This window comes from Bos taurus, chromosome 29 (genome assembly GCF_002263795.3).
Source record: "Bos taurus isolate L1 Dominette 01449 registration number 42190680 breed Hereford chromosome 29, ARS-UCD2.0, whole genome shotgun sequence".
NCBI lineage: Eukaryota > Metazoa > Chordata > Mammalia > Artiodactyla > Bovidae > Bos > Bos taurus.
Window position 1 is genome coordinate 17,172,786 of NC_037356.1, and position 14,238 is coordinate 17,187,023.

Consider the following 14,238-nt stretch of genomic DNA (forward strand, 5'->3'; position numbering starts at 1 on the left):
TGGTGGAGGTGGCCAACCCCTAGACTAGTCATGCACGGAAGAGGTCTTAGTAGAGCCCGTTGGGTGAAAGGTGCCCTGAGAAGACAGCTTTCTAATTCCATTACTGCAATAATAGCTGTTTACTCCATTCTGCACAAATTAGATTCCAGCCCCGGTTCCCCTACCACTTGCTGTGTCACCAGTTTTCAATGCCCTCCAGTTAAATTGACCTTTCATCTCTGCACTGACAGTGGCTGTGCCCACCGCCCCCTTTTCTAGCACCCATCCCCTCTTCAACTTGTTTTACAGAAATATCGAGCGGCTGCCAGCAAATCCTTGCTGAAAGGCCTCCTTTCCCCACAGCATTGCGTGGTGCAGAAAAATGATTAAGTGTGCCAGAGTCCATTCTCCAGAAAACACTTAATTTGGGGGTGAGAGACAGTAACCCTGATTGTTGCAGTCAGGTTTATCCAGAGATGGGAAGAAAGGCAATATATTTACTTGATTGAAAATTAGCCCCACGTAGTCACCAGTAGGATCCTGTCAGGCTGCTTTATACTGATTCCACTTTTAAAAACTGTTTTATCCATTGGGCAAATATCTCGAGCTCCTTTGCCCAAAGGCCTCAACTCAAAGGAATTTTCAGTTGGCATTTTTGCAGTTGGCATGGGAGGGAAATTAAGGGCCATGTATGGAGAGAAGGAAAGGTGATGGGCAGAGTTGGCTTAAACAGGTCTTTCAAGGGATCTTGAATTTAGGAAAATCAGAGCAAAATGACAGCGATGATGACAGCTGCCGTTTGCTTTGTTCCTACTGTGTGCCAGGCACAGTTCTAAACAAATCATGCGTGTTGTTCCATTTAATCATTTAATGTAATATTGCTATCTGTTTTACAGATAGAGAAACTGAGACTCAGAAAGGCAAAGTCATTTATCCAGAATCAGGACCCTAGGAAATGATACAGCTCTGAAGGCTCCAGATAGACCCCCATTTGACAACTGATCCTGCCAAAGTCACTTGATTTTGCATGGTTTTGACTGTGGAGGTCAGCCATGCCTATGGCAGTCAGGGTGTAAACATGGAAAGTATCTTGGGAGGTGTCTTTGGGAAGATCATGAAGCCTCTATGAGCCTCCCCTTTCTTCATTTGTGAAATGGGAATACTGATCATTTTCTCAAAGTTTATGTAAGGACTGAATGAAATAGCGTATGGAATTCCCCTTGCCTAAACGTCTGACCTGTGGCATAGACTCAAAACCAGAATTTCCCCGCTCTGCTCTGTCATCGTTTTTGTACTCTTGCTCCTCCTGAGACTGGGTTGTAGAACTTCCTTTTTAAGGTAAACAGCATGGAAATGAGTTTGGAAATCAGTGCAGAAAATTTGTCACACATCCTACACTGTGATTCAAAGCCTGATGTCGTTTTTACATATGTCTTTCTAGATGTTTTTTTATAAACATACTATGCACGCAAAAACATGCAACTCTGTGTCCTACTTTCTTCCCCCTTAAAATTACATGATAAGCATTTGCCCTCATTGCTCATTGTCAGTTGAGTTCAGCTTTTCACTCATGTCTGACTCTCTGCAATCCCATGGACTACAGCACGCCAGGCTTCCCTGTCCATCACCAACTCCCGGAGCCTCCTCAAACTCATGTCCATTGCATCAGTGATGTCATCCAACTATCTCATCCTCTGTTGTCCCTTCTCCTGCCTTCGGTCTTTCCCAGCATCAGGGTCTTTTCCAATGAGTGTTCTTCTCATCAAGTGGCCAAAGTATTGGAGTTTCAGCTTCAGCATCAGTCCTTCCAATGAATATTCAGGACTGATTTCCTTTAGGATGGACTAGTTGGATCTCCTTGCAATCCAAGGGACTCTCAAGAGTCTTCTCCAACACCACAGTTCAAAAGTATCAATTCTTCGGTGCTCAGCTTTCTTTACAGTCCAACTCTCACATCCATACATGACCACAGGAAAAACCATAGCTTTGACTAGACCTTTGTTGATACAGTAATGTCTCTGCTTTTTAATATGCTGTCTAGGTTGGTCATAGTTTTTCTTCCAAGGAGTAAGTGTCTTTTAATTTCATGGCTGCAGTCACCATCTGCAGTGATTTTAGAGCCCCCCAAAATAAAGTCTGTCACTGTTTCCATTGTTTCCCCATCTATTTGCCATGAAGTGATGGGACCAGATGCCATGATCTTATTTTTCTCAAAGTTGAGTTTTAAGCCAACTTTTTTCACTCTCCTCCTTCACTTTCATCAAGAGGCTGTTTAGTTCTTCTTCGCTTTCTGCCATAAGGGTGGTGTCATCTGTGTATCTGAGGTTATTGTTATTTCTCCCGGCAATCTTGATTCCAGCTTTGTACTTCATCCAGCCCAGCATTTCACATGATGTACTCTGCATAGAAGTTAAATAAGCAGGGTGACAATATACAGCCTTGACATATTCCTTTCCCAATTTGGAACCAGTCTATTGTTCCATGTCTAGTTCTAACTGTTGCTTCTTGACCTGCATACAGATTTCTCAGGAAGCAGGTCAGGTGGTCAGGTATTCCCATCTCTTGAAGAATTTTCCAGTCTGTTGTGATCCAGTCAAAGGCTTTGGCATACTCAATAAAGCAAAAATAGATGTTTTTCTGGAACTCTCTTGCTTTTTCGATGATCCAGCAGATGTTGGCAATTTGATCTCTGGTTCCTCTGCCTTTTCTAAATCCAGCTTGAACATCTGGAAGTTCACAGTTCATTTTCATGAAGCCTGGCTTGGAGAATTGTGAGCATTACTTTACTAGCGTGTGAGATGAGTGCAATTTTGCGGTAGTTTGAGCGTTCTTTGTCATTGCCTTTCTTTGGGATTGAAATGAAAACTGACCTTTTCTAGTCCTGTGGCCACTGCTGAGTTTTCCAGATTTGCTGGCATATTGAGGGCAGCACTTTCACAGCATCATCTTTCAGGAGTATCAGTTATTTTTCATAATGATTAGCTTACATTCCATCCAGTCCCTGTATCATAATATAGCTCAGTCATTCTCCTGTTTTAAGACATCTACATTGCTTCTGATTTTCTTAATAATGCACTGCAGTGTACAGCTCTGTGTATATGACTTCTAAGCTTGAAGCCTTTGAATGTTGTGGCTTTGGTGCAAAACCAGGGGTAGAACTCGGGGAAGGAAACTGTCATTTTGTGGTTGTTACTGTTTCGCCTTTCTGCTTTGTGCTTTCCACCTTACAGGACCATAAATAGGCGAACTCCAATGAGTTATATCTTACAGAAATGATGCAACAAGCAGTTGGGCACTAACTTAAACAGAAAAGCAGGTAGCCGTGCACCTTGGTTGGGTCCCGCTGCCTTTTGAAGCCAAAAAAAAAAATGCCACTGGAGCCAAGTTTCTTGATTAGAGCTTCATCTCTAATCACTACCTGGAGCTGCTGATTCACAAATGCAAGTGGCTTTGTGCTTTCGATTTGGGGAAGGGAAGCGTCATGTGACGGTAGAACCTCTCCTGTGCACACTGGTGACTCCTGCACAATGACTTTGTTAATTGCCTCCTGCTGGCTGGGTGCTGGGAGGGGGGAACTGTCAACATTGAACATCTATTGGGCGTTTTTCTTAAAAATGTCAAGATGGAGCTTGCACTTTCCCAGCCTTCTCTCATGTCTTGCTGGGCAGGAAAAGGCGACTGGAAAATGTCAGCCCTGGGATCAGAGGGATCACAACTGAGGGAATAAGAGAATTCTCCCACCCTAGCTCCTGGCTTTTAGAAATCATTAACATTTCAACGTGGGTGATCCTGTGAACTCACTACCTTTCCACAGCCTTTTTCTGAACTCTTTAACATCTTTTCACCTTTTTATTTAATTACAAACTAGTTTAAAGGGAACACCAGTATCACGTTCATTATTTAGATCACTTCCCATGTACTTGGGAGAGTTTTGTACACACAGTTGTATAAATACCTCAGAGTATAATTTAGATAATCCTGTGATGTACATTGATGGTTACCATTAATTCCTCTGGAAAAGGGGATTACGATGATTATAATTTATACTGTTTCAGTGGCCTGGTCTTAAAGCAGACTGAAGAGGACCGTGTATACTTCTGAGCCTTTTGGGATACTTGGTGGTTACTTCCAAGTCCTCTGGATAGCATGCACTGACTGCTGTCCACAGCTGCAAATGAGGGCTGCTGTGGGGTAAGAAATATTATCACCATGGGGACCCCCACAGATTCATTTCAGCCTTTATTACCCATTTTAATCTATTTAAAGTAAACTATATAAAAGAGGAATCTTGGCTGGGGAACACAGACTCCTGAGTTTGAAATTTCACCTCAAACTTATACCAGCTCTGTGGTGTTAGGTAACTTACTCTGAAGTATATCAAAAATATATCCCCATAGCTCAGTTTCTTTTCAGTTCTGATCTCTGGTGGTCCCAACCTGCAGTGGCTTGAAGCAGGGCTTGGGTTCCTGGCCAGAGATTGAGGTCACGTCACGTTAGTGAGAGCACCAAATCCTAGCCACTAGGCCCATGGTGACAAGGCCCTGGCCCTTCAGCTTTGCAGAAAAAGAACTCCCACAAAGATGGAAAGTAGTGAAACAAGCATTCACTAGGAGGAAAAGAGAGTACAGTCTGTGCAGATAGACACATACGGAGAGAGAGTCATGCCCTGGTGGTGGTTTGAATCACTTTTATGGGGCATGCCTTCCTGGTTTCCTTTGGCCCATCATTTTGCTTTGCCTGGCTCTGAGTCTGTATTTGGTGTGTCTCAGGATCCTCCTCTGTGTGCATACTCATCCCTTAACCAAGATGGACTCTAGCGAAGAGACTTATGGGTAGTTGACATCACTTACTATGGGGTAGCACCCCTTCTCTTTTGACCTTCAAGGAGCCCTTCTGTGCATGTGTAGTGGGACGGTCTCCTTGACTTTGAAAATGAGGAATATGTGGTCTTTTATCTCTTATCCAGTCAGGGCCCAGCCTCCTCCATCATCCTGCCTTTGCGGAGTTTCTGCTATTAGGAAGTTTCTGTCCACAGGCAAGAAGCTGAGCAGCCTGGAGTCTGTCCGTCTCCTGACTCAATTCCATTGTACCTGTGAGCCAGTGGTTTTTCAACCCATCTTTCCATGAGGATTACATTGATTACTATAAATTAAGAATATGGCATGTAGTATGCATGGCGGAAAGTGAAGAGGAACTAAAAAGCCTCTTGATGAAAGTGAAAGAGGAGAGTGAAAAAGTTGGCTTAAAGCTCAACATTCAGAAAACTAAGATCATGACATCTGGTCCCATCACTTCATGGGAAATAGATGGGGAAACAGTGGAAACAGTGTCAGACTTTATTTGTGGGGGCTCCAAAATCACTGCAGATGGTGACTGCAGCCATGAAATTAAAAGACGCTTACTCCTTGGAAGAAAAGATATGACCAACCTAGATAGCATATTCAAAAGCAGAGACATTACTTTACCAACAAAGGTCCGTCTAGTCAAGGCTATGGTTTTTCCAGTGGTCATGTATGGATGTGAGAGTTGGACTGTGAAGAAAGCTGAGCACCGAAGAATTGATGCTTTTGAACTGTGGTGTTGGAGAAGACTCTTGAGAGTCCCTTGGACTGCAAGGAAATCCAACCAGTCCATTCTGAAGGAGATCAGCCCTGGGATTTCTTTGGAAGGATTGATGCTAAAGCTGAAACTCCAGTACTTTGGCCACCTGCTGAGAAGAGCTGACTCATTGGAAAAGACTCTGATTCTGGGAGGGATTAGGGGCAGGGCGAAAAGGGGACGACAGAGGATGAGATGGCTGGATAGCATCACCGACTCGATGGACGTGAGTTTGAGTGAACTCAGGGAGTTGGTGATGGACAGGGAGGCCTGGCGTGCTGCGATTCATGGGGTTGCAAAGAGTCAGACACGACTGAGTGACTGAACTGATGCAGTCCAGGTGGGCTTCCCAGGTGGCATTAGTGATAAAGAACCTGCCTGCCAATGCAGGAGACATAAGAGACCTAGGTTTGATCCCTGGGTTGGGAAGATCCCCTGGAGGAGGAAATGGCAAACCACTCCTCCAGTATTCTTGTCTGGAGAATCCCCATGGTCAGAGGAGCCTGGCAGGCTACAGTCCATAGGGTTGCAAAAAGTCGGACGTGACTGAAGTGACTTAGCATCCATGCATGTATGCACTCCAGTTTATACCAGGTTTTGAGTTACTGTTGTTATTGTTTTCAAGGACAAAGAAAAATGGTTGCTTGAGCTTCTGTTTTCTTTGGACAGTCTCTGACCAAGTAAGCTTTGTGTGCTTTGAGAAGAGAACAGAGCAAACCATTTTCCTTCCTTCTGTCTTTCCACTGAGTGTAAAATTGACCACCCATCAAACAGTACAGTAGAAGAGTTGAGGGGCCCCTAGCATGACATATTTAAGACTGGATCGCAGGTTGAAGGTCCCTTTCATTCTGGCGCTAAGATGACATTACCTGTGGAACTTGGCTTCTCTGACTCTGCATCCTTATCTCTCTATATCTTACCTTCTAGCCGGCCATTTCTCAGCCCAGTTTTGGTGGCCCCATACTCACTTGCCTACCGCCAGCCTCCAGAATTATTTCTGGAGGACTGGGTCTCCTGAGAGTCCAGTTACAGCTGGATCCAGACCTGGCTTCCCTTGCTGGTTTCCAGGAGCACATCGTCTGCAGATTGACCGAGAGACCCGCCAGCCTCACAGCTGTGGGGGCCCCTATTTATGATCACCGGTGGGGGGTGGGGGGCCAGGCTGAGAAGCAGGGGAGCCGACATCCTCCCTCGTCCAGTGGTGGGCTGCTGTGCCCTAATTAACTGCCCTGGAATGCCAGATCTTGTTAGCGTTTTCACCTGGAATACTTTTTTCACTGGCTTTTCTTCCCCCTCCGCCTTTTTTTTTTTTTTTTTAAAGCAAGAACTTGCTTTTGCATCTTATTAAAATAAGAGGTAGCTTTGACAATAAAAATATTTCTCTTCACAAAGCTGTGAGAGTCTGTTCATCGTGGGATTAGTTAATTCTCCTGACCTTTTAACAAGACAGCTCTTTTTGCACACTTAGATGAGATAATTGATTCTAACAGGCAACGAAGCCCTGCTCATTTAACTGCATATATCTGAGTTGTCCGCAGTTCAGGCAATTTTTCCACTACCTTTGGAGTTGCCAGTAAATAGATTGAAACAGTAAGAAGGTAAGCAGAACTGTGAGCTAATTCAGCCCCAGAAGTAGCAGCATAGTCACTTCTAACAGGCCGGTGAATTTTATTATTATTGGAAACTACACAGGGACAGTAAGGAGCAGTCTGAAGCACTTCATTGAGTGCTTGGTACCTAAAAAGTGCTCTATAAATGTGAGCTACTGTTTTATCAGTATCATCAACAGTATGAATATAATGGTTATAAAATACAGCAATCACACATGGGTACAGTTTATAATATGCTTTGCCATATATTATCACCCAAAGTGAAATTGTTAGTCATTCAGTCGTGTCTGATTCTTTTCAACCCCCTGGACTGTAGCCCGCGAGGCTCCTCCATCCTTGGGATTTTCCAGGCAAAGATACTGGAGTGGGTTGCCATTTCCTTTTCTAGATCTTCCCGACCCACGGACCAAACCCAGATCTCCTGCATTGCAGGCAGATTCTTTACCATCTGAGCCACCCGAGAGCCCATATTACCACATAGAAAGAAGAAAGGGAAAGTGAAATCTTTTCGGACTCTTTGCGACCACATGGACTGTAGCCTACCAGGCTCCTTCATCCATGGGATTTTCCAGGCAAGAGTACTGGAGTGGATTGCCATTTCCTTCTCCAGGGGATCTTCTCAACCCAGGGACTGAACCCGGGTCTCCCGCATTGCAGGCAGACGCTTTACCATCTGAGCCACCAGGGAAGCCCTATATGACCACATATGATGTAATAATTCTTTGAAATATTTTTATCCTCACTTCTCAGATAAGAATACTTTAGCTAGGAAGTGGCAGTTAGGATTCAAAGCCAGTTTTCTTGCCGTCAGTCCAGGACACTTTCCCCTGTGTCATAGTAACCAAAGAGAAAGCAGAGGGTCAGATCGCATCTCTGGTACCAGTGTACACGGTCCTGGTTAAGCCGAACTTGTGTGCGTCCTCAGTGGGTTTTGTTTGGACCAGGAGTCAGAAGGTTGTGCTGCGCTCCGCTCTTCTCTACAGGTTTTTGCATCTTGAAGACAGTCACACAACCACTCAAGACCACCATCAGTGACCATTCCACAAACTGGGGCTAAATAACACAACTTTCTGTCTACTTCACAGGATCCTCTGTTGCTGCCTTAAAAAGACATGTAAGAGGCTTAGAGTCAGCTTCCTGTGTAAAGGAGGGTGTCTTTATAATGCCCACCCACCTTGTTGGATAAAGCTAGTGAGAGGCAGAATGGCAGAGTCGGGAGAGCCTGACTTTTCCAGCCAGAGAGGGAAATGGTTTGTGATTTCAGGATTCAAAGAGTTTGGGATTCTAGGCTAGGATTCGAGGCCACTTGTTAGCCATGTAAATTGAAGTCTTTGTGTCTTAGTGTCTTTTCATCGGCAAAAATGGGATTATCACCTTCTAGGACTGTTGTGAGAATGAAAGGAAATACTGTATTTGCTGCTTTTAGCACAATGCCTGGCACATGGAAAACACTCAAGGAATCATAGTTTCATAATTATCGTAATTTTAATTAACCTTCTGAGTTAATTAAGTATGCACATCTGTAAATTGGGTCTGGTTGAGTTGGGTGAGGATTAGAGGTAATGTATGCAAATTACCCAGGACACTGCCTAGCAAGCCCTTGGTCCTCTGTGAAAACAATTACAGTGGGCCTTCATATCTCTTGTCGATTGGTCCTTTGCTGTCTTCCTCTGGCCCTCTTACTGGGTCAGCCACCGCCGCCTCTGGGCCTTCCAGTCCTTCTGAATGTACTTTGTTGCTTGTCCATCTCCCCTACCTCTGAACTCTTGGAAGCAGGGAGTATCTGATTTGGTTCTGGCTCTCAGCGTCAGCCACGGGTCCTGGCTTTTAGAAAATGTTCATCAACTGAGCAAAGGAGGGACACTGAGCACAAGGTGCTGTGGAGTCAGGGACTGGAGTAGTACTTAACTCTGTATGTAGGGGATCAGAGAAGGCCTCCCAGAAGGGGTAAGTATGGACCGTTGATAAGGCTCAAGTTTTAGATCCTGAATGGGATTTAGGCACACATTTCTGGAGAAGGAAATGGCAACCCACTCCAGTATTCTGGCCTGGAAAATCACATGGATGGAGACGCCTGTAGGCTACAGTCTATGGTAGGCTACAGTCTATGGGGTCGCAAAGAGTCAGAAATGACTGAGCGCCTTCACTTTGTACGAGATCACAAACCTTTTTGGAAACATGCTGCCTAGAGCACTGTATATCTCAAGGCGCAGTATCCATTCTTTAGTGTCTACTGATCTCTTCTAGATTGCTGCAGAAGACTATTTAGCAGTTACTACATTGCAAAGATATTTTTAAAACAGAAATGCATGCACGTGAATCAAAATCACAGAATTCCCCCAAATCACAAAAATGCAGACAATCTAAATGTGCAACAGATATGTGATGAAATGTAAAATGTGAATCAGTCCCCTTTCCCAGGCCCTTAGCATCTCTTCCTTTAGAGGGCTGCCACTGTTACCAGTGTCTTTCATATCCTCTCCGACTCTATATACAGAATCCTTTCCTTAACCCAAAGGTAGAATAGCAAAGGCCTTCGGGCTGTAGTATCTGTGGTGTACAGGCTTAGTTGCTCCAAGCATGTGGAATCTTCCCAGACCAGGATCAAACCTGCGTCTCCTGCATCGGTAGGTAGATTCACATCCACTGTACCACCAGGGAAGTCCCTCCATTTGTATTTTTGTCCTGAGCATGTGTTAAATCGCTTCAGTTGTGTCCAGCTCTGTGCATCTCTATGGCCTATAGCCTGCCAGGCTCCTCTGTCCATGAGATTCTCCAGGCAGGAATACTGGCGGTGTATTATTGTTCTGCACGTTACCATTTTCCTTCCCAAAAAATGTATAAAAAAGTTTTCTCATTCTTTTTTATGGTTGCACAGTATATTGTATGGGCTTCCCCAGTGGCTCAGCAGGTAAAGAATCCTCCTGCAGTGCAGCAGACACGGGAGTTGCAGGTTTAATCCCTGGGGCGGGTGGGAGTGGGGGAAGATCCCCTGGAGGAGGAAATGACAACCACTCCAGTATTCTTGCCTGGAAAGTCCCATGGACAGAGGAGCCTGGTGGGCTAAGTTCATAGGGTCGAGAAGAATCGGACACAGCTCAGTGACTAAGCACACACACAGTGTATTGGATGAATGTAACTTATCTGGCTCCTTGTTTGTGGACTGGTTTCCAGTGTTTGTGGCTTCCCTGGTGGCTCAGCTGGTAAAGAATCTGCCTGTAATGCAGGAGACCTGGGTTTGGTTCCTGGGTCGGGAAGATCCCCTGGAGAAGGGAACAGCTACCCACTCCAGTGATCTGGCCTGGAGAATTCTATGGACTATATCGTCCATGGGGGTCGCAAGGAGTTGGACATGACTGAGCGACTTTCACTTTCCAATGTTTTGCTATTACAAGCAATGCTGTAGTGAATAACCTTGTATGCACTCACAAACCTAATTTTGTGTAAATGTGAGCATATCTGGAGGAGAATTGGAATCTCTGAGTTCCAGGGTAAAGGGTATGGGTATTTTATTTTATAGCTTTTCTCGAACTGCCCTCTCTGTAAGGTCTGTACCAGCTTATGCTCACACCAAACCAGCTGAGTATGAGAGTGCTTGTTTCCTGTTCTCTTCCAATACTGTATATTTTCAGCCTTCTAAAAATCTTTGCCAAACCATATATGAAGAACCGTATTTTAAAGTTTAACTTCCATTTCTTCTACCCTGAGTAATGTGTAGAGAGTCCTTTCATACAGCCGAGAGCCGGGTGCATTTCTTATTCTATAAACTGTCTGCCCATCTCCTATGCCTATTCTCCTACTGGGTGGTTGGACTTTGCTTATTATTTGTAAGCATTATTTTTATATTAAGGAAATTAAGCCTTGATGAAACAAGTTGCCGTTTTCCCCTGTAGATTGTTATTTTTAGTCTTTTAAAGCAAAAGGCCTAGACCTCCTGAAAGTCCCCCCGTCCTGCTCCTCTCCCTGCACCCCTACACTGTGAGCTCTTGAGGGCAGGGTCCGTGCCCGGGTCATCCCTGTGGCCAAGTCCCCTCCGTGGCACCCAGAGCTCTCTCCAGGGGCTCTGTGTTGAACTGAACTGAATTCCCGTGTTCCCCACCCCCACCTGCCCTCCCCTATGGCTTGGGAGTCCCGTTTCCGCCTCCAGCAGAAAAAGATGACTTTTCTCATTGCTCACCACAGCCATGCACCTGTTTGGCCTAAACTGGCACCTGCAGCCGATGGAGGGGCAGATGTATGAGATCACGGAGGACACAGCCAGCAGTTGGCCTGTGCCAACGGACGTCTCCCTGTATCCCTCAGGGGGCACTGGGTTAGAGATCCCTGACAGGAAAGGCAAAGGAGCCGCAGAAGGTAGGGTCGCTGTGTTGTTCGTGTCGTGAGTCCTCTGTGTCTGCCTTTGAGCGAGGAGACCGCCATCCTGCGCGCCATGTGCCTGACTCACAGCTCCATGCCCTGGTGCTTCCTCCATCCCCCCGCACTCCACGCCGCTGCCGGGCCACCCATGTCTTCATCGCAGTTCCTCGTCACTGTGAGCTCATCGCGGGGCTTGGGCAGGGCTCATGGTGCTCAGCGGCATCCCATCCCATACCTCAGGGGAAGCATCGTGGGCTTTCACACTGCTGGGCGGCCGTCTTTGATGGTGTGGGATCATGATACGCCTTCCGGGGCAGCCTCGTGGCATGAATGGGCGTCTCTTGGAGTGGGGTGTGTGGCAAGGTGGGTAGAGGGTGTGGTGCACATGAAATACCCGTGGACCTTGTGGTTCAGGGGAAACACCACTCCCACTGTTCTAGCATTTTCCTACCACGTGGCCTTGAGCAAGTCACTTAATTTTCCTGAGCTCGTTTCCTCATCTCCAGGCGCAGTAACTGTTAGTGTTTGTTCAGTATGTTTGTTCAAAGCTTTTTGTGAAGAACATTTCATGTTTAATCCTCACAGAGATCCTGTGAAGTAAGTATAATTGTTTACAGCCATTTTAGATGCAAAAACTAAGGACCACATAGATTAAGTGACTTGGCCAGAGTCACACTGCCAGTGGAATTTGGGACGTGGCCCAGGTCTGTGGTCCACAGGGCTCTTGCTGTCTCCATAAGTTGCCCTACCTGGCTCACCTCATGGTTATAAGACCCTGAAGGAGATGTGAATAAGGAACCCCATTGTACAATGAGATACAGATGTTTCTGTATTAATGATGGAAGTGGTGGTGACATTTGGGGTTTGGCATTCTTGAATGGGACATCCATAGACCCATTTTTTGAATTTCTTAGGGGTCTTTCTAACATGCCACCAACTTATTGGTAAATTCTGTCACTGTCAGCCAGGAGTGGCAGATCCACAAGAACTGGCACTAGCGAGGAGGTCTGAGCTCATGAGCCAGGCTGGTTGTCATTCTAGGGAATGTGACCATCCCTTCTCATGTGACCACTTTTTATTTTCTGGTGTTACCCTAGTCAGCAAAGTGGTTACAGCTGCCACCAGCCTTCACTGCCTTTCCTCTTATCTCAGCTAACTTTGGGTTGTGGCTCCTGAGCTTCCCTGTCCTTTTAAGAGTTTGTCTTCTAGTGATCAGTGTGGTTAACAGAGTAGCATATGGCTAGTCACAGCAGTTATTCATGACCTCTGAATGGTCTTGAAGTCCAAAATCAACTCTTAACCAATGACCATCTTTAAGGAAACTGAGGGCATTTCCACAGAGCCAAATCAGAACCTCTGCCTGCTATTTTGATGGGCAAAGCCAGTCTTCTCCTTTATAAAGATTTTCAGACTTAAGACATTGAATAACTTACACTTGCTTTGCACCTTAGTAGGATATGGAGGGAGCATGGATAAGGTCATGGGAAGAACTCTGGGTTAGGAGTCTAGAACCCTGAGTTCAAGTTCAGCTGCTGCCACTCATGATGCCCTTAAGCAAATCCCTTGAAAGACTTTCTCAGCTTCATATTCCTCCTCATTAAAAGGAGGTGATTGATCTATATTATCTCTAAAGTCTGTTCTAATTCACAAGCTCTACATGTGAAATTAGTAATAGCATCATCACATGATTAACCAGATTCTTCTTTAGAAGTTTTTTCAGGTTGGCTCTGTCCATGGTCCTGCCTGTCGCCTTGTGATTCCCATGTCAGCTTACAGTGTCAGATGCCATAGGTGAATACGTAAATGACAACTGTCTTTAGATTAGTATCAACCAATGCAGATTTAAGATATGTGTAACCCTCAAAGATCTCATTTAGAAAAATGTGAGTTTTCTGTATGATCTCTATCAAACTTTCTTTAAACAGGACCTGGGTCTATCTAAAATCTCCCACTCTAATGAAATTAGTTTGCGGATTGCTTGGATTTTGCTTTGTTTTTCCTAAGGAGCAGGAGGTGCAGATAAGAGATAAAATTGCACCAGTTTATTGGTTTACTCTCATTGGAATATTTTTGCTTAAAGGGATTATCTGTCATTACTAATGCAATTGGAAATCCTGTTTACAAACCCCCAAAATGCAGTGTGATGCTGTAAAGTGGTCAGCATCAAAAGCAATTACTGTGATAAAAAAATACATCCGTCTGGAGAAACAGAGGACAAAGCTTCCCAGAGTTTATGTGAGACTGTCACAGGGTTCTTAATTTCTTTTGCCTTGGTCAAAGCAGTGTCTACTCAGTTTATGTTTTTAACTATGATGTTAAAAATCTAGTTCCTTAGACATATCTCAAGGGGGAAAGCTTCTAACCCTGATGTGAGCACACATTTCCTGTCCTTTCTGAGGGTATCAGAGAAGAGAGCTGATTCCAGAATGAAGAGTAGAGCCCCATTGCACAGTGATAGGGGAAGCAGTGTGGTAGGAAGAGGACAGATGGGCCGTGGAGCCAGACAGTCCAGGCTTTGTGTCCTGGTCTGGCCATTTATTGGCTCTGCCACTCCATTTCCTTTGGCCTTAGTTTCCTCATCTGTGGAACAAGGATGGCTCATACCTATCTTTCCAAAGACTGGTTATGAGGAAGTATTCAATAAATGTGAGTTCCTTTTCTTCTTATTCATTTAAATCCCCAGCCATTCCATGTC

General features: G+C 45.1%; 1 protein-coding gene across 8 annotated transcripts in view; it reads left to right on the plus strand.

Annotated features, from left to right (window-relative positions):
• TENM4 (teneurin transmembrane protein 4) overlaps positions 1-14,238 on the plus strand; it is an 851,321-nt gene that overhangs the window by 620,078 nt on the left and 217,005 nt on the right. For 7 of the 8 annotated variants that reach the window (XM_015461146.3, XM_024987529.2, XM_015461143.3 and 4 more), the window contains one exon: positions 11,370-11,540. The exons of the other annotated variant lie outside the window; for it this stretch is intronic. In XM_015461146.3, the coding sequence (XP_015316632.2) occupies positions 11,370-11,540 (171 nt within the window). The remainder of the gene's footprint in view (positions 1-11,369; positions 11,541-14,238) is intronic. 8 annotated transcript variants of the gene reach the window in all.